The sequence below is a fragment of the Dendrobates tinctorius genome, unplaced genomic scaffold (genome assembly GCF_039654945.1).
Source record: "Dendrobates tinctorius isolate UK_male_01 unplaced genomic scaffold, ASM3965494v1 ptg000125l, whole genome shotgun sequence".
NCBI lineage: Eukaryota > Metazoa > Chordata > Amphibia > Anura > Dendrobatidae > Dendrobates > Dendrobates tinctorius.
Genome location: NW_027361793.1, coordinates 10829 through 30347, shown reverse-complemented (window position 1 = coordinate 30347; position 19519 = coordinate 10829). Strand labels below are relative to the sequence as shown.

At 48.0% G+C, this 19519-nt stretch overlaps 1 protein-coding gene across 2 annotated transcripts in view; it reads right to left on the bottom strand.

The window, feature by feature from the left end:
• The window catches only part of CYP20A1 (cytochrome P450 family 20 subfamily A member 1), a 95492-nt gene extending 77440 nt beyond the window's left edge, over positions 1 to 18052 (bottom strand). Inside the window, exons 1-4 of one of the 2 annotated variants that reach the window (XM_073541829.1) lie at positions 17800 to 18042; positions 1755 to 1786; positions 683 to 732; positions 38 to 204 (exon numbers count right to left, since the gene is read on the bottom strand). In XM_073541829.1, coding sequence (XP_073397930.1) covers positions 38 to 204; positions 683 to 732; positions 1755 to 1778 — 241 coding nt within the window. In that variant the 5' untranslated portion in view covers positions 1779 to 1786; positions 17800 to 18042. Of the gene's footprint in view, positions 1 to 37; positions 205 to 682; positions 733 to 1754; positions 1787 to 17799 lie in introns of both variants that reach the window. The other variant, XM_073541828.1, reaches the window with a different exon arrangement.
• Positions 18053 to 19519: the final 1467 nt, after the last annotated feature.

The following is a 19519-nucleotide window of genomic DNA, read 5'->3' as shown; positions in this document are numbered from 1 at the left end:
TGTTTAGCTATTCATGTTAAAAGTTTTGCATACTCACAGGTTTTGTTGGGGTTAATGTGCTGTCTTAAAAGATCCAGTGACCCAAGACTAACCACAAGCCTTCTACCAAACCAAAAGGATGCCACAGCACCAAACTTCTCATGTAAATTCACCAGGAACTCATGCAAGCTGCCTTTGCTCACAATGTCCTGCAGATTTCCGTCCCTGAAAGCAGAAAGAAGACTTAGTAGAAGGTTGGGCGTCTAACCTCTGGTGTTCTTTCAGTGCTTATTACATCACATTCGTGTCAAACATCTATAAGTAGGCAGACAATGGGCAGTATCAATATACAGATATTATATATATATATATATATATATATATATATATATATATATATATATATATCATGAGAGACAGTCTGTGTGGTGTCTTGGGAGATAGCTCCAAGGTGGAGGACATTGCTTGGTGCCTGCAGGTTGAGACCTGCAGAGGAAAGAACTCTGTCACACTTTGTTTTGTTTTCCCGTTAAGCCAGATAGGCTCTGTTTTTGTTTCATGAACCCTGCCTTGGTGTGTGCTGATTCCAATAAACCAGCAGGTGTTTCACCACCAAAGTGTTCCTGTGTCTACCTGAGGAAGCAGCAAAGCGGGTCAACCCCTCACAATATACACATACATACACCATCATTTTAGAACTTACTTCTCTTCTGAAGGGGCAAGTCCGGGTATGCCACATGCTTGTCTAGATGACTGAAAAGAGAAAAATATGGAGTTCAGAAAACGAAATGTGAGATTTCAGGCAGATAAGAGAATCAGCTTTCAGAAGTGTCTGTGATCCCCACACTAAACATGTCACCGATCAACAGGAAAAGAAGCAAAAAGCTCATTCACCGGCTGACTGGATTGTTTATAGTCGGCAGCACATAACCCCGAGTAAACCGAGACTGCCCAGATGACAATACGCATGCCGTATGGGCCCAGCATCACTGAGGATTGATCTTTAATGGGCAAATATCAGCCACCCTAGGGCACTGCCACCACAATGCTGCAGAGAGTCTCGGGAGGCTTAGCTTTTTGCAACTTGCTTGTGGTCACATCCTCAGGGCCGCATTGTGACCCCATTAACTTGTATTGAACTGCGATGTAGCCTGTGCTGCAGCCATAGCCTATATAAGCTTTTACACAAACAGATGCAAAAATGTTTGGGTTAGTGTAAAAAAAAAAAAAAAAAAAAAAATAATGGAATTTTGTCAACACAGCAGTTAAAGCCTGCTGTTAGTAATACAAAGTGGGAAATATCTGTGCAGCTACAAAATATGTCACCCGCAGTGAACATAGCAAATGTCAGCGGCCGGAGATCTAGCAGAGAAATCGGCTCGGATAAACCGGGTCCTATCAGATTTCTGAAAAGGCCACACTGGTATAGTATAGATTTGTAATACATCTTTCTAGACTGCACCAGTCTCCATTCAGTTTCTTTTTTAAAACAACCAAATATAAATCTCAATTTTCATCATTTACCTAGTATTATACAGCAATAATTATTGGTTACATTATTGCAATCATTACTATTGAACCACTTTACATAGTAACTGATAGAATAAATATACGTCATGATATTTTAGTGGGCAAGTATGTCTTTTATTTTCTCGATTTTGACAATATAGGAGGTGACCAAAGGGTACTGGGCTTTTTGATGTGTAAGTTATAGGTATACACCATACTTCCATAGTAATATATACTTTGATTACAATGTACTGTATATTCCATACCTTTACTATGATTATGTCATCCATGCATGTATCTGTAATGGAGAAAGCAGAATTTAGTACTCTGCTATTTCCCGCAGTCCATGGACAATGAATGGATCAGAGGTGGGTACGTTCTACCCCGGCTTCAGTCAGACAGAGTCATGAAGTGACCCGTTTGTGGTTTTGATTGGGGTCCTAGCGGTTTGACCCCAACAATCAGTAAGTTATCTGCTAACCTAACTTATTAATAGGGGATAATTTCCAATTTTCAGAAAACCCTTTAATATAATCTATAGATGAAACGTGAATTAACCCTTTCCCGACCTGTGATGCCACATAGGCGTCATGAAAGTCGGTCCCAATCCGACCTGTGACGCCTATGTGGCCTCATGGGGAGATCGCGGTCCTGTGGGTCGGGTGACCAGGGTCACTGAATGGTCACCCTACTTGCAAGTACAGGAGGACTTGTACTTCACCCCATGGGGGGGAGGCTTTGCCCCCCCCCGTGGCTACGATCGCTCTGATTGGCCGTTGATAGTGAAACAGCCAATCAGAGCAATTGTAATATTTCACCAATGAAACTTGGTGAAATATTACAATCCAGCAATCGCCAATGCTGCAAAATCATCGGCCATGGCTGGAGACCACAATGTGCCCCCACTACCAAATGACGGCAGCGATCTACCACCGCCGTCAGTCTTTCTTTCTATCCTGTCCTCTGCTCCCCCCCACGGTCCGATCCCACCCCCTACCCCCCGGGACCTCACAAGTCCCGGGGTCCCTCCGTCTTGTCCCATGGGCGCCGCCATCTTCCAAAATGGCGGGTGCGAGCCGAATCTGCCGGCCGGCAGATTCACTCATACATTCATTCCAGGTACATTTTGATCACTGTGATAGACCCTATCACAGTGATCAAAATAAAAAAAAAAAATTGTAAATAAACCCCCCTCCTTTATCACCCCTATAGGGCGTGAAAATATTGAAATAAAGAAAATATTTTTATTTTTCCACTAGGGGTAGGGTTGGAATTAGGGCTAGGGGTCTGTTGGAATTAGGGTTGGAGTTAGAATTGAGGGGTTTCCACCATTGATTCCAGCCAATTCTGCGTTCAAAAAGTCAAACGGAGCTCCCTCCCTTCCAAGCCCCAACGTGTGCCCAAACAGTGGTTTACCCCAACATATGGGGTATCAGCGTACTCAGGAAAAATTGCACAACAACTTTGGGGATCTAATTTCTCTTGTTATCCTTGGGAAAATAAAAAAATGGGGGCTAAAAAATTATTTGTGGAAAAAAAAAGATTTTTTATTTTCATGGCTCTGCGTTATAAACTTCTGTGAAGCACTTGGGGGTTCAAAGTGCTCACCACACAACTAGATAAGCTACGTGGGAGGTCTATTTTCCAAAATGGGGTCACTTGTGGGGGGTTTCTACTATTTAGGCACATCAGGGGCTCTGCAAACCTAACATGACGCCCGCAGACCATTCCATCAAAGTCTGCATTCCAAAACGTCACTACTTCCCTTCCGAGCCCCGATGTGTGCCCAAATAGTGGTTTCCCCCCCCTCACATATGGGGTACCAGCGTACTCAGGACAAACTGGACAACAACTTTTGGGGTCATATTTCTCATGTTACCCTTGTGAAAATAAAAAATTGAGGGCTAAAAAATAATTTTTAGAGGAAAAAAGCCGGATTACTTACCGGTAATGCTCTTTTAATGAGTCCACGACAGCACCCACTGGAGGTATCGGATCCGCCCATTTGGAACAGGAAACCCTACAGGAAAGATAAAAGGGGCGGTCCGCCTTTCCTCCTCAGTTTTTCGTTTCAGAGTACCAGAAGGACCGCCAAGGATTAGGCAATGTTCTCTTATTTTAACATCTTTCTTATCCATTATTTGGTTAATATACTTTAACTATTGATATCCTTAGGGGGGGAAGTGAACGGGTGCTGTCGTGGACTCATTAAAAGAGCATTACCGGTAAGTAATCCGGCTTTTTACTCTTCGCCACGACAGCACCCACTGGAGAGATTCCAGAGACCATCACCTGGGTGGGACCACCGTGCCAAGGATAGTCCTGCCAAAGCTTAAGTCAGAGGTTGATGAAAGATCAAGTCTGTAGTGGTTATAGAAGGTAGAAGGGGATGACCAAACTGCCGCCTTACATATAGTTTCAATCGGAACATCTCCCTTTTCCGCCCAAGAGGTTGCCATTGCCCTGGTGGAATGCGCCCTGATGTTCCCTGGAGGATCTTCGTTTTTTGCGGAGTAGGCTAAACGAATGGCCTCTCTGATCCACCGGGAAATGGTGCTCTTCGTGACTCCATACCCCTTCTTACAGCCCTGAAATGAAACAAATAGGGCCCTACTCTGCCTCCAACTGTTGGACCTCTCAATACATTTTAGGACAGTTCTTTTGACGTCCAGAGTATGGAACTTCTGCTCTTCCGGAGTAGAGGGATTTTTATAGAAGGTTGGGAGGAGTATCTCCTGAGATCTATGGTATTTTGTTGCCACTTTTGGCAGGTAGGCAGGGTCTGGTTTTAATACCAATCTGTCTTGGTATTCTTGGAAAAAAGGTGGATCTATTGACAAGGCCTGGATATCACCCACTCTTCTAGCTGAGGCCAGTGATACTAAGAGGGCCATTTTAAGTGCTAAGTATTTGAAGGGTATTGTGTCGATCGGCTCAAAGGGGTCTACCGTTAGGGCGTCTAAGACCAGATTTAGATCCCATGTAGGGACGGAGGGTATGTGGATTGGAGCTATTCGTTCACATGCTGTAATGAAACGAGTTATCCACTTGTTGCCCGCTATATTATGGCCATATAGTGCTCCTAATGCCGATATTTGTACTCTCAGTGTATTTACTGCTAAGCCTAAGTCTTTCCCCTTCTGCAGAAATTCCAAGATTGGGATTATCGGAACTTCTGCTGTATGAGGTACTGTATGGAATTGAAGAATTTTTTTCCATATTCTAGTGTAAATTTGGGTTGTGGACTGTTTTCTACTTTGTAGTAGTGTAGTAATTAAGGACTCAGAGAATCCTCTTGTCCTCAATAACTGCCTCTCAAATTCCACGCCGTCAAGTGCAAGCTGAGCACTTGAGGGTGGAAAAAGGGGCCTTGGGAGAGTAGATTGGCAGTCGGAAGGATCTGTTATTGACATAATCTGCAGCCACGAAAACCACGGTCTTTTTGGCCAGAACGGTGCTATTAAGATTATTCTTGCTTTGTCGTCTCTGATCTTCCGAATTACTTGAGGTAGGAGGATCAATGGAGGGAACGCATACGCCAGGTTGAAATTCCATGGAGCTAGAAAGGCGTCCAGTATGTCTGGGTGATCTGACGGAGATAGGGAGGCAAATGTTTTTATCTGCCTGTTCTCCTTTGTGGCGAAAAGGTCCACCTCGGGTTGTCCCCATGAGGCTACTATGTCCCTGAAGACCTTCCGATTGAGGCACCACTCTCCTTGTCGTAGAGTGTGTCGGCTTAGGAAGTCTGCCTTTTGATTGCTCTCGCCTCTGATATGAAGGGCCGAGAGGGACAAAAAATAGTTTTCTGCTAAGTTTAAAATTCTTGCCGCTGAAGACATCAGAGTCTCTGATCGAGTTCCTCCTTGTCTGTTTATATATGCCACTGTGGTGGTGTTGTCCGACAGGATCCTTACATGCTTCTGTTGGAGCTGCGGAAGGAAGTTGTATAGAGCATAGAACACTGCAGTCAGTTCTTTTAAATTAGATGAGTAATCGCATTCCTCTTTATTCCACCTTCCCTGACGAAACCCATTCTCCATGTGGGCTCCCCAGCCCTGGGGACTGGCATCGGTGGTTACGATACAGGATGGAACTATAACCCATGGAACTCCTTAACATAAATGGTTATCGTCTAACCACCACTCTAGGGAAGTCAAGACTTCTTGTGACAGGGTTATTTTGCTCTGCAAATGACCACTATGTCGCTTATCCTCTTGGAGGATCTGGTGTTGTAGCGTACGGACATGGTACTGGGCCCACCGGACTGCCGGGGTGCAAGAATTTAGTGATCCTAATAGTGACATTGCTTCTCTCAAGGATACACGTGGTTTATCTATAGCTGCTTGTATTTTTTGTTCTGTGAGGGTGATTTTTACCTGAGGTAGTAGACATCTCTGGGTCAAGGAATCTAGTTGAAAACCTAGAAATGTCTGGAGAGATTGCGGATCGAGTCTGGACTTTTGGATATTGATGATCCAGCCAAGGCTCTGAAAAGAGGAGATTGCGTCAGTTACGCGTTCAGCACATTGTTTGACTGAATTCCCAATTATTAGGAAGTCGTCTAGATATGGCACAATTAGTGTGTCTTTTTGGCGAAGGTAGGCCATCACTTCTGCGATCACCTTGGTAAATATTCTTGGTGCCGTGGAAAGCCCGAAGGGCATTGCCGCGTATTGGAAATGACGAATCCTTCCCTCGACTTCCACTGCGACTCTTAGGTATTTCTGGAATCTGTTGTGTATAGGGAGATGATAATAAGCATCTTTTAAATCAATCCCTGCCATTACGCAATTTGGGAAAAGAAGCTTTATAGTGGATCTAATTGATTCCATTTTGAAATTATAATTTTTTATAAATGAATTTAGCTTCTTTAAATTAATAATGGTTCTAAACGTACCGTCTGGTTTAGGCACCAAAAACAGGGGAGAGTAAAAGCCTCTACCCTGTTGTTCCTCAGGGACGTCAACTAAAACTTTTTTAGCTAGTAGGACTCGAATCTCGTCTTCGAGAGCCTTTTGCTGAAGTGAGGAATTAAGGCGAGTTATAACAAAGAACTCATAGGGGATCCGAAGGAATTCAATCTTTATTCCTTCCTTGATTATGTTCAAAATCCATGGGTTTAACGTAATTTGTTCCTACTTGGTAAAAAAAAATTTTAATCTACCCCCAACTGGTGGGTCTAAACTCTTAATTTTTATCTCTCCTATATGTTGGCCCTCTGAAGATGGTACCCTTCTGCTTTTCGTCTTTCGTGGCCCATCTGTTAGTTCTGTCCGATTGCCTTCTTCTCCCGAATGGCCGTCTTTTAAAGGTTTTCCTATAAAACGGAATGGGAGAATCACTGAAGGCCTTTTTCCTTTCTTTTGCCTTGGCGAGAATTTCGTCTAAGGCTTTTCCAAAGAGGAACTCACCCTCGCATGGGGTTGCACTAATTTTGGATTTTGATTGTGCATCCCCTTTCCAGCTCTTTATCCACAGCGCGCGTCTGGCGTTATTCACCAGGGCTGCCGACCTCGCTGCCAGTCTTAGGGTGTCTGCTGAAGCGTCTGCCATAAAGGCGGCTGCACGCAGTTTCTCCCTTGACACTCTTTGCTCAATCTGCTGGTCTAATTGATCTAGCCATACCAGCATTGATCTAGCAGTACATGTGCTGGCTATTGCGGGTTTGAATACCCCGGTGGTGGATTCCCAGGACCTTTTGAGCGAAGATTCAGCTTTTCGGTCTAATGGGTCTGCTAACAATCTTGCGTCCTCGACCGGGATCGAGGTCTGTTTGGAAGTGGAGGATATGACGGCATCCACCTTTGGTACTTTAGTCCACTTTAATAGATCTTCATCAGTGAACGGGTATTTCCGTTTTGAAGCTGATGGGAGAAAACCCCTCTGGTCGTGTTTCTCCCACTCTCTTTTGATGAGGTCCTTAATTGCCGGTATCACCGGAAATGATCTCCTCTTTTTCTCTGCCAATCCCGCAAACATAATGTCCTGCGCGGTTTGGGCTCCCCTTTCTTCTTCACATCCCATAGTATTTCTAACCGCTTTTACAAGGTTATCTACGCTGTCCAGTGGAAAACATGCGCGTCCTTCCATCTCCGAGGATGACGATGAGGACGTGGATGCGGAGCCTGAGTTTAACTCCTGTTCTTCCTCTGACTCTGAACTAACAGTGACCTGTTTCTTATGACTGGACTCTGCGGGAGTGCTGGCGCGGTTGATGGCTTGTATTTCCTCCCTAATTATGGCTCGGATATCTTTGGAAGATATCTTCGACCCCTGCCTGGTCTCTTTCATGCATTGTTTGCAGAGTTTTTTGGGGTAGGAGTCAGGGAGAGGATCTGAACATAATGCGCATTCTTTATGTTTAGTTTTTTCTTTTTTCTTTGACTGAAGTGAGAGGTCAAAGGTAAAGAGAGAGGGGGGGGAGGGAGGAGGTTAGCTTAATAGGTAGAGTATATACTTTGCACACTCACCCAGTGAAGCTTAATACCGGGTCGGATGGCTGAGACGGTCTGGCTCGGGTTTCTGCTGCCTCGCTCCTGCGGGCAGTCTCTGTCCTGGCGCTGCGGTCCCTGGTGGAGTTGCCCCCAGCTGAATCCTCTGCTGGGGTTTGCGACTCTGCGGGGGACGACATGGTTCCAACGATGCAGCGCTGTTTTATCTTTCTTCTTGTCGTGCCCCCGGAAGTCGCCCTGTCACAGGGCGCATGCGCCGCGTCATCGCCATCCTACCCCGGAAGTTCAACCATTACTTCCGGGGTACAGGAGCGTCGGGTGCCGGCCGGCTTCCGCGCCACCGCTACTCACACGCGCGGCTCGCGCGCTCATGGCCTCACCTCCACGCTATATCCCCACCGATTGGGGGGGGGGATCCCCCGGATGCCGGAACGGCCCGGCCCGCTCCCTGGTAAGATCGGGCGGCCCTCCCCGGACCCGGTCATTACCACTATGCCACCAGACGAGGGGGGAGCCGTCAAACGGAATCTCCCCCGACGCTGCTTCCGGACCGCAGCCCCTGCCGTTCCCGAGGAGACCGCACAGGCGGATGCATGGCCCGGGTAAGATCCTGCAGGATCCTGCTCCATTTGGAACAGGAAACCAAAACTGAGGAGGAAAGGCGGACCGCCCCTTTTATCTTTCCTGTAGGGTTTCCTGTTCCAAATGGGTGGATCCGATACCTTCAGTGGGTGCTGTCGTGGCGAAGAGTAAAAAAATGATTTTTTATTTTTACGGCTCTGCGTTATAAACTTCTGTGAAGCACTTGGGGGTTCGAAGTGCTCACCACACATATCTAGATAAGTTCCCTGGAGGGGGTCTAGTTTCCAAAATGGGGTCACTTGTGGGGGGAGCTCCAATGTTTAGGCACACAGGGTCTCCCCATACGCGACATGGTGTCCGCTAACGATTGGAGCTAATTTTCCATTCAAAAAGTAAAATGGCGCTCCTTCCCTTCCGTGCCCTGCCGTGCGCTCAAACAGTGGTTTATGACCACATGAGGTATCGGTGTACTCAGGCGAAATTGCCCAACAAATTTTAGGATCCATTTTATCCTGTTGCCCATGTGAAAATGAAAAAAATTGAAGCTAAATAAAACTGTGAAAAAAAAAGTACTTTTTCATTTTTATGGATCAATTTGTGGAGCACCTGGAGGTTCAAAGTGCTCACTATGCATCTAGATAAGTTCCTTGGGTGGGTCTAGTTTCCAAAATGGGGTCATTTGTGGGGGAGCTCCAAGGTTTAGGTACACAGGGGCTCTCCAAACTCGACATGGTGTGCACTAACGATTGGAGCTAATTTTCCATTCAAAAAGTCAAATGGCGCTCCTTCCCTTCCGAGCCCTGCCGTGCACCCAAACAGTGGTTCCCCCCCACACATAGGGTTTCGGCGTACTCAGGACAAATTGTACAACTTTTGGGGTCCACTTTCTCATTTTACCCTTGGGAAAACAAAAAATTTGTTGCTAAAAGATCATTTTTGTGGCTAAAAATGTAAATGTTCATTTTTTCCTTCCCTGTTGATTCTGCTGCTGTTAAACACCTGAAGGGAAACTTCTTGAACGTGGTTTTGATCAGCTTGAGGGGTGCAGTTTTTAGAATGGTGTCACTTTCGGGTATTTTCAGCCATATAGACCCCCCAAACTGACTACAAATGTGAGGTGGTCCCTAAAAAAAAATGGTTTTGTAAATTTTGTTGTAAAAGTGAGAAATCGATGGTCAACTTTTAACCCTTATAACTTCCTAACAAAAAAAAATAAAAAATTTGGTTCCAAAATTGTGCTGATGTAAAGTAGACATGTGGAAAATGTTATTTATTAACCATTTTGTGTCACATAACTCTCTGGTTTAACAGAATAAAAATTCTAAATTTGAAAACTGCGAAATTTTCAAAACTGTCGCCAAATTTCTGATTTTTTCACAAATAAACACAAAAATTATTGACCTAAATTTACCACTAACATGAAGCCCAAAATGTCACGAAAAGACAATCTCAGAATCGTTAGGATCCCGAGTTATTACCTCATAAAGCGACACTGGTCAGAATTTAAAAAAAAAAAAAAAAAAAAATGGCCAGGTCATTAAGGTCAAAATAGGCTGGGTCGTGAAGGGGTTAAAGGGAACATGTCTGCTGATTTTTAAAAAGAAACCATTCTGCCTTGATACTGTCCTTCTCAGAAGAGTTAGTGCTGGACTTACGCTCCCTGCAGAGTGTGCGATTCCAGCAGAAAATTTGTTTAGGGCTTATTCAGAGGAACGTATTTTACAGGTATGTGGTGTCAGGAGAAAAAAAAAAAAAAATCTGACCGCACATTGAATCTGTGCTGCACTTTATGCACATGCTCAGTAGTGACCAGTGCTGTGGAGATGTATCTGTGCTGCACTTTATGCACATGCTCAGTAGTGATCAGTGCTGTGGAGATGAATCTGTGCTGCACTTTATGCACATGCTCAGTAGTGACCAGTGCTGTGGAGATGAATCTGTGCTGCACTTTATGTCCATGCTCAGTAGTGACCAGTGCTGTGGAGATGAATCTGTGCTGCACTTTATGCACATGCTCAGTAGTGACCAGTGCTGTGGAGATGAATCTGTGCTGCACTTTATGCACATGCTCAGTAGTGACCAGTGCTGTGGAGATGTATCTGTGCTGCACTTTATGCACATGCTCAGTAGTGATCAGTGCTGTGGAGATGAATCTGTGCTGCACTTTATGCACATGCTCAGTAGTGACCAGTGCTGTGGAGATGAATCTGTGCTGCACTTTATGTCCATGCTCAGTAGTGACCAGTGCTGTGGAGATGAATCTGTTGTGCACTTTATGTCCATGCTCAGTAGTGACCAGTGCTGTGGAGATGAATCTGTGCTGCACTTTATTGCCATGCTCAGTAGTGACCAGTGCTGTGGAGATGAATCTGTGCTGTACTTTAGGCACATGCTCAGTAGTGACCAGTGCTGTGATGTATCTGTGCTGCACTTTATGCACATGCTCAGTAGTGATCAGTGCTGTGGAGATGAATCTGTGCTGCACTTTATGTACATGCTCAGTAGTGACCAGTGCTGTGGAGATGAATCTGTGCTGCACTTTAGGCACATGCTCAGTAGTGACCAGTGCTGTGATGTATCTGTGCTGCACTTTATGTACATGCTCAGTAGTGATCAGTGCTATGGAGATGAATCTGTGCTGCACTTTATGCACATGCTCAGTAGTGATCAGTGCTGTGGAGACGAATCTGTGCTGCACTTTATGTACATGCTCAGTAGTGACCAGTGCTGTGGAGATGAATCTGTGCTGCACTTTATGCACATGCTCAGTAGTGACCAGTGCTGTGGAGATGAATCTGTGCTGCACTTTATGTCCATGCTCAGTAGTGACCAGTGCTGTGGAGATGAATCTGTGCTGCACTTTATGCACATGCTCAGTAGTGACCAGTGCTGTGGAGATGAATCTGCGCTGCACTTTATGCACATGCTCAGTAGTGACCAGTGCTGTGGAGATGAATCTGCGCTGCACTTTATGTCCATGCTCAGTAGTGACCAGTGCTGTGGAGATGAATCTGTCCTGCACTTTATGTACATGCTCAGTAGTGACCAGTGCTGTGGAGATGAATCTGTGCTGCGTGTTATGTACATGCTCAGTAGTGACCAGCGCTGTGGAGATGAATCTGTGCTGCGTGTTATGTACATGCTCAGTAGTGACCAGCGCTGTGGAGATGAATCTGTCCTGCACTTTATGCACATGCTCAGTAGTGACCAGTGCTGTGGAGATGAATCTGTCCTGCACTTTATGTACATGCTCAGTAGTGACCAGTGCTGTGGAGAGGAATCTGTGCTGCACTTTATGTACATGCTCAGTAGTGACCAGTGCTGTGGAGATGAATCTGTTGTGCACTTTATGTCCATGCTCAGTAGTGACCAGTGCTGTGGAGATGAATCTGTTGTGCACTTTATGTCCATGCTCAGTAGTGACCAGTGCTGTGGAGGTGAATCTGTGCTGCACTTTATGTCCATGCTCAGTAGTGACCAGTGCTGTGGAGATGAATCTGTGCTGCACTTTATGTACATGCTCAGCAGTGACCAGTGCTGTGGAGGTGAATCTGTGCTGCACTTTATGTCCATGCTCAGCAGTGACCAGTGCTGTGGAGATGAATCTGTGCTGCACTTTATGTACATGCTCAGTAGTGACCAGTGCTGTGGAGATGAATCTGTTGTGCACTTTATGTACATGCTCAGTAGTGACCAGTGCTGTGGAGATGAATCTGTTGTGCACTTTATGTCCATGCTCAGTAGTGACCAGTGCTGTGGAGAGGAATCTGTGCTGCACTTTATGTCCATGCTCAGTAGTGACCAGTGCTGTGGAGGTGAATCTGTTGTGCACTTTATGTCCATGCTCAGTAGTGACCAGTGCTGTGGAGAGGAATCTGTGCTGCACTTTATGTCCATGCTCAGCAGTGACCAGTGCTGTGGCTTACGGACTCGACAGCTCTAGTTGAAAATATATTGATGAAGAGGTTAAAAATTACAATTTACCTTGTGTTGTGGAATCTACTGCCAAGGATAGACAAGTCTACGAAAAAGGTTTTCATTTTCATCTGGAAAACGCAGGGCATTAATGAAAGGGTTAAATGACTTTGGGCCACTGATATCACACTGCAGACATAGAACAGGGAGCCCCACATCAAAACCAGGCATCTCCAGCCTGGCCCAAATGGGTTCTGGGCATCAGAACTGGCATCAAAGTGGGCAGCCAATTTTCACAGGTGGTGTGAGATCAGTGGCCCAAAGTCATGTAACGCATTTACAACATCAGTTACTTTATTCAAATCTGTAAAAATGGGATATTTGCTCACTTTGATGTGCATTTTTATGCCATTTTTATCATTTTTGTTGCTGTTTTTAAGTGTATTCACATCAGGGCACCTCGCTGCATTGTATGTTATTATTGTCATGCTTATTTTTTGTTAAACGTATATAAAAAAAAAAATTGCTGAAGAAACCAATTTCAGCATCATACCAAATAGAAGGAAACCAGCCTGAATTTGATAGTGACCTCTAACCCACTGGCGGACATACCACATGTGCAGCTGCATCGGGGCCCCTGCAGGGTGGCTAATAATGAGGGAAATCTGGCCTGTTTATCCGGCTCCAGGGGGGCCAGATTGCCCTCATGTGCGGCGGGCAGGGAGAGATCCCTGCAGCTCCGCTGCTTGCAAGCAAGAGAAAATGGCAGCGGAGCTGCAGCGACCCATCCTGCTCTGTCTGCACTTCCTGTCTCTCAGTCAGGCTATGTGCACACGGTGCGGATTCTGCTGCCGATCCGCAGCGTTTCAGGCTGTGCGGATCCGCAGCAGTTTCTGGTGCGTTGTACAGTACCATTGTTTTCAATGGTAATCTGAAAAACGCTGTGCACATGCTGCAGATTTTTCCGTGCAAATTTTCTGTGGGTTCAAATCCGCAGCATGTCAATTCTTTGTGCGGATTCCGCTGCGGTTTCCTACCTTCTCCATTGTAGAGGTGTGAAACCGCAGGGCTAAACCGCAGGCTAATCCGCAGGTCTTTTAACCTTAGATTTTACCTGCGGATTTTAAGAAATCTGCGCGGAAAAATCCGCAGGACCAAAATCTACGTGTGCACATAGCCTCAGCGGTGCAGCAGGATGATGTCAACATTCAGCGCCACGGCTGTGCCAGAGAGAGGAAGCTGCCGGCGATGGTGAGGCTGTGGGAGGGCATGCAGAGAGGTGTGTAGGTGGAGGAGAGGGCAGTGATAGAAGGCAATGATGGTGGCAGTTGAAAGGACAATGATTGGGGTAGTGGGGGAGGAGGAAAGGATAGAGGTGATGGAAAAGGCAATGATGGGGGTGATGGAAAGGACAATTATGGAGGTGGTGAAATGGGCAATAATGGGGTGGTAGTTAACCCCTTAAGCCCCAAGGGTGGTTTGCACATTAATGCCCGGGCCATTTTTTACAATTCTGACCACTGTCCCTTTATGAGGTAATAACTCTGAAACACTTCCATGGATCCCAGTGATTCTGACATTGTTTTCTCGTGACACATTGTACTTCATGCTAGTGGTAAAATTTCATTCAAATAACTTGCGTTTTTTTGTGAAAAAAAACGGAAATTTGGCGAAAATTTCGCAATTTTCCAACTTTGAATTTTTATGCCCTTAAATCACAGAGATACGGCACACAAAAAACTTGATAAGTAACATTTCCCACATGTTTACTTTACATCAGCACAATTTTGGAACCCAAATTTTTTTTTGGTAGGAAGTTATAAGGGTTAAAAGTTGACCAGCGATTTCTCATTTTTACAATACCATTTTATTTTTACGGACCACATCACATTTGAAGCCACTTTGAGGGGTCTATATGATAGAAAATACCCATTCTAAAAACTGCACCCCTTAAGGTGCTCAAAACCACATTCAAAAAGTTTATTAACCCTTTAGGTGCGTCACAGGAATTTTTTGAATATTTAAAAAAAAAAAAAATGAACCTTTTTTCACAAAAAAAATTACTTCAGGTTCAATTTTTTTTTATTTTACCAAGGGTAACAGGAGAAATTGGACTGCAAAATTTATTGTGCAATTTGTCCTGAGTACGCTGATACCTGATATGTGCCTTATTTTTTAAGGGGTTCGCTAAAGGGGTTAACTAATGGGACAGTTTTATAGGGCAGGTCGTTACGGACGCGGCGATACCAAATATGTGTACTTTTATTGTTTTTTTTTATTTCCAAAATGAATTTATTGGGGGAACATTTTTTTTTTTTTCTAATTTATTTGGCGATTTTTTTTTAGATTATTTTAACACTTTTTTTTTTTTACTTTATTACATTGTCCCAGGTGTCACAGGCAAGCAGTGCAGCAGGCTTCCTCGTGCCTGCGTTTTGCAGGCACTGAGGAAGCCAGCTCCTTGCACGCCCCCGAAGGTCCCCGTCGCCATCTTGGATTCGGGGGCCTGCAAGGAAGGAGCCCCCCGCAGCAGCGCTGCACATTGCGCTGCCGTGGGGGGCTCAGGGAAGCACGGAGGGAGCCCCCTCCCTGCCGATGCTTCCCTTCAACCCCCGGTACACCGCGATCGTGTTTGATCGCGGTGTGCAAGGGGTTAACGTGTTGGGGGCGGTCCGTGACCACCCCTGACACATTGTGCCGGGTGTCAGCTGTGATAATCAGCTGACACCCGGCCGCGATCAGTGGCGCTCACCACGTGGGCGCCGCTGATCGCCATGACGTAATATCCCGTCCCTGGGAATTAAGTCCCAGGGCACATGGACGGGATTGTACGTCTCATGGCAGAAAGGGGTTAAAAGGACAATGTTGGTGGAAAGGGCAATGATAAGGGGGGGATGAAGGAATGATGGAAGTGGTGGAATGGGCAATGATGGGGGAGAAGGCAATGATTGGGATGGGAGGAGGGGGGATTTATAATGGATTTAGGAACAGGGGGAGGTGGAGGAAGATATTATCACTTATGTTCAACACTGTCCCTTAGTATATAGTTTACTTGCTTACTATATATAGTGCCATCCCTCAGTATATAGTGTAGTACTTTTTATGATGGCAACGCTTATTATATAGTTTCCTCTGCTGTTATGCACAGTCCTGTCTCTAAAGCCCCTGTTACACACTGCGATATCGCTAGCAATATCGCTGTAGAGTCACCGATTTTGTGACGTTTGTGATACTTACCTCCGACCGGCTCCCCCGCTGGTTATCGCTGATCGCGCGAGAAGCTGCTGGACCATTCCTCGTCGTCCACTTCCTGCGGGGCTTCCTGCTGTGAAGACGAGCGACGCGTGGAGGACGCAGGATCGCCTGGTGTGACAGGTAAGTAGCGATCCCCGTCCCCAGCGATGTCGCTGGTGAGATCTGCCTGTGTGGCAGCTCACTAGCGATTCACCAGCAATCCTGACCGCGTCATATCGCTGGTCGGGATCGCTGGTGAGTCGCTAGGTGTAACGGTACCCTTACATAATGTATGCTTATTTTTTTTCTTCACAGCACCCTCTTATTACATAGTCCCCTCACTTTTTAGATATAAAATGACTGCTGATGGAGGAGCCGGTGACCAGACCACCAGCTCTTCCATTAGAAAAGAAGCTTTGCCATGGTCCATCAGCCATCATTGCATTATACAGCTAACAAGACAGGACGGTATGTAATAAAAAACAGGGCTCTATATAATCCAATATGTAAGGGACGGTGCTGTACATAACAAGAGAGGGCACTGTATAATAAGGGATGGTAATATACGGTACTTAAAAAGGAGACTATGTAATATATATACATGTATGTGTGTGGCTACAGTCGTCAGTGCGCCGTGTGTGCGGCTACAGTCGTCAGTGCGCCGTGTGTGAGGCTACAGTCGTCAGTGCGCCGTGTGTGAGGCTACAGTCGTCAGTGTGGCTACAGTCGTCAGTGCGCCGTGTGTGCGGCTACAGTCGTCAGTGTGGCTACAGTCGTCAGTGCGCCGTGTGTGCGGCTACAGTCGTCAGTGCGCCGTGTTTGTGGCTACAGTCGTCAGTGTGGCTACAGTCGTCAGTGCGCCGTGTGTGCGGCTACAGTCAGTGTGGCTACAGTCGTCAGTGCGCCGTGTGTGCGGCTACAGGCGTCAGTGCGCCGTGTGTGCGGCTACAGGCGTCAGTGCGCCGTGTGTGCGGCTACAGGCGTCAGTGCGCCGTGTGTGCGGCTACAGGCGTCAGTGCGCCGTGTGTGCGGCTACAGGCGTCAGTGCGCCGTGTGTGCGGCTACAGGCGTCAGTGCGCCGTGTGTGCGGCTACAGGCGTCAGTGCGCCGTGTGTGCGGCTACAGTCAGTGGCTACAGTCGTCAGTGTGGCTACAGTCGTCAGTGCGCCGTGTGTGCGGCTACAGTCGTCAGTGCGCCGTGTGTGCGGCTACAGTCGTCAGTGCGCCGTGTGTGCGGCCACAGTCGTCAGTGCGCCGTGTGTGCGGCCACAGTCGTCAGTGCGCCGTGTGTGTGGCTACAGTCGTCAGTGTGGCTACAGTCGTCAGTGCGCCGTGTTTGTGGCTACAGTCGTCAGTGCGCCGTGTGTGCGGCTACAGTCGTCAGTGCGCCGTGTGTGCGGCTACAGTCGTCAGTGCGCCGTGTGTGCGGCTACAGTCGTCAGTGCGCCGTGTGTGCGGCTACAGTCGTCAGTGCGCCGTGTGTGCGGCTACAGTCGTCAGTGCGCCGTGTGTGCGGCTACAGTCGTCAGTGCGCCGTGTGTGCGGCTACAGTCGTCAGTGCGCCGTGTGTGCGGCTACAGTCGTCAGTGCGCCGTGTGTGCGGCTACATTCAGTGGATATTGAGATTATATATATGTGTAGCTTTGCCGCCATAGAAGGAGGGGCCCAGACAGATTTCTTGCACAGGGGCCCCAAGCGGTCAGTGTCCACGCCTGCCCCAACCTATTGGGTCCCTATGTGCTGCCCCAATGGCATGTCCGCCCCAGCCTTGTGGTCACCGGCATCATGAATCGTTCAAGCTCTATTAATAGTGCTGCATTAATTTAGTAAATTCACAGAACTGAGAAAAGACAAGTTCATCTAGAAGGGACATGTGGTCTGAGGTATCCGCCCAAGTCACTGGACACATCCGACATACTGCGCTTCATTATCCCCACCACAGATCAGCCCAGGTGAAATCAAAGCTGCAGGGAGAAACACCTGCACGCTGCTCGAGCGGCCACTGACAGGTAGATCGCACTCCCCATTGCCATATGAGCAGGCGCTATGCAGGGAGAGCTCAGGCACCCTTCTCTCACACTCCGCCCTTGCGGTAACTCTGACACAGCCGCCCCGGGGCCGCACATACCGGGTACAGGTAGAGCACCGCTCCCACCAGGATCAGGAGAAAGGTGATGGCGAATATAGCGAAGTCCAGCATCCTCCGTCCCGTGCCGGCAGCTGCAGCTCGGCCTGTATGACAGCAGCCATGAGGCCCCGCCCCCGGCAGGCAGGAGTAATCGATTTGGAATCCCGGAAGCGTCGTGGAAGTCGCTGACTAGTGACACGTGGGTAATTGGGGGGGGGGTGAGAGGAGGGCGCTGGGGAGCGGGTGTGTGTCCGAGGCGGTGCCCGGCGTTAGTCTGCGGAGTGTACAGCAAGTTGTGGCTGTGGTGCCCGCTGGGACTTGTAGTTCCACAATGCACTTATTGTAGCGCCATGCTGTACGTGCACTTAAGAGTCCTGTTACTTCCAAGCTACCGATGGAATGGCGGGCCCTCCTCCTTATAATTCTGAAATATCTATACTGATTAATTAAAAATGACCTTAGTTTTGTAGGAAACAGTTGATTTATAAATGGCGCTTTTTACATGAGTTTTGCTCCAGTAATTTGTATTTATTTCAGCTGGAAATAACTGGTAATGGGAGGAGCCTGTGACCCCTGCCCATCAGTCAGCCCCACCATTGTGAGACCCCCGAGAGCGCTGCAGTGTAGAGGAAGGCTGCTATAGAAAGCGGGGGAGACCCCGGAATAGCAGCGCCTCAACGTCACATCCACCACATATTCACTAAAATAACGTGGCCTCCACTGTAGGGCGGCGACAACACAGTGCCGTGTGTGCGGCCACAGTCGTCAGTGCGCCGTGTGTGCGGCCACAGTCGTCAGTGTGCCGTGTGCGCTGCTACAGTGGTCAGTGCGCCGTGTGTGCGGCCACAGTGGTCAGTGCGCCGTGTGTGCGGCCACAGTCGTCTGTGCGGCCACAGTCGTCAGTGTGCCGTGTGCGCTGCTACAGTGGTCAGTGCGCCGTGTGTGCGGCCACAGTGGTCAGTGCGCCGTGTGTGCGGCCACAGTCGTCTGTGCGGCCACAGTCGTCAGTGTGCCGTGTGCGCTGCTACAGTGGTCAGTGCGGCCACAGTGGTCAGTGCGCCGTGTGTGCGGCTACAGTCGTGTGTGCGGCCACAGTTGTCAGTGCGGCGTGTGCGCTGCTACAGTGGTCAGTGCGCCGTGTGTGCGGCTACAGTCGTGTGTGCGGCCACAGTCGTCAGTGCGCCGTGTGTGTGGCCACAGTCGTCAGTGCGCTGTGTGTGCGGCCACAGTCGTCAGTGCGGCCACAGTCGTCAGTGCGCCGTGTGCGCTGCTACAGTGGTCAGTGCGCCGTGTGTGCGGCTACAGTCGTCAGTGCGGCCACAGTCGTCAGTGCGCCGTGTGCGCTGCTACAGTGGTCAGTGCGCTGTGTGCGCTGCTACAGTGGTCAGTGCGCCGTGTGTGCGGCTACAGTCGTGTGTGCGGCCACAGTCGTCAGTGCGCCGTGTGTGTGGCCACAGTCGTCAGTGCGCTGTGTGTGCGGCCACAGTCGTCAGTGCGGCCACAGTCGTCAGTGCGCCGTGTGCGCTGCTACAGTGGTCAGTGCGCCGTGTGTGCGGCTACAGTCGTCAGTGCGGCCACAGTCGTCAGTGCGCCGTGTGCGCTGCTACAGTGGTCAGTGCGCTGTGTGCGCTGCTACAGTGGTCAGTGCGCCGTGTGTGCGGCTACAGTCGTGTGTGCAGCTACAGTCATCAGTGCGCCGTGTGTGCGGCTACAGTCGTCA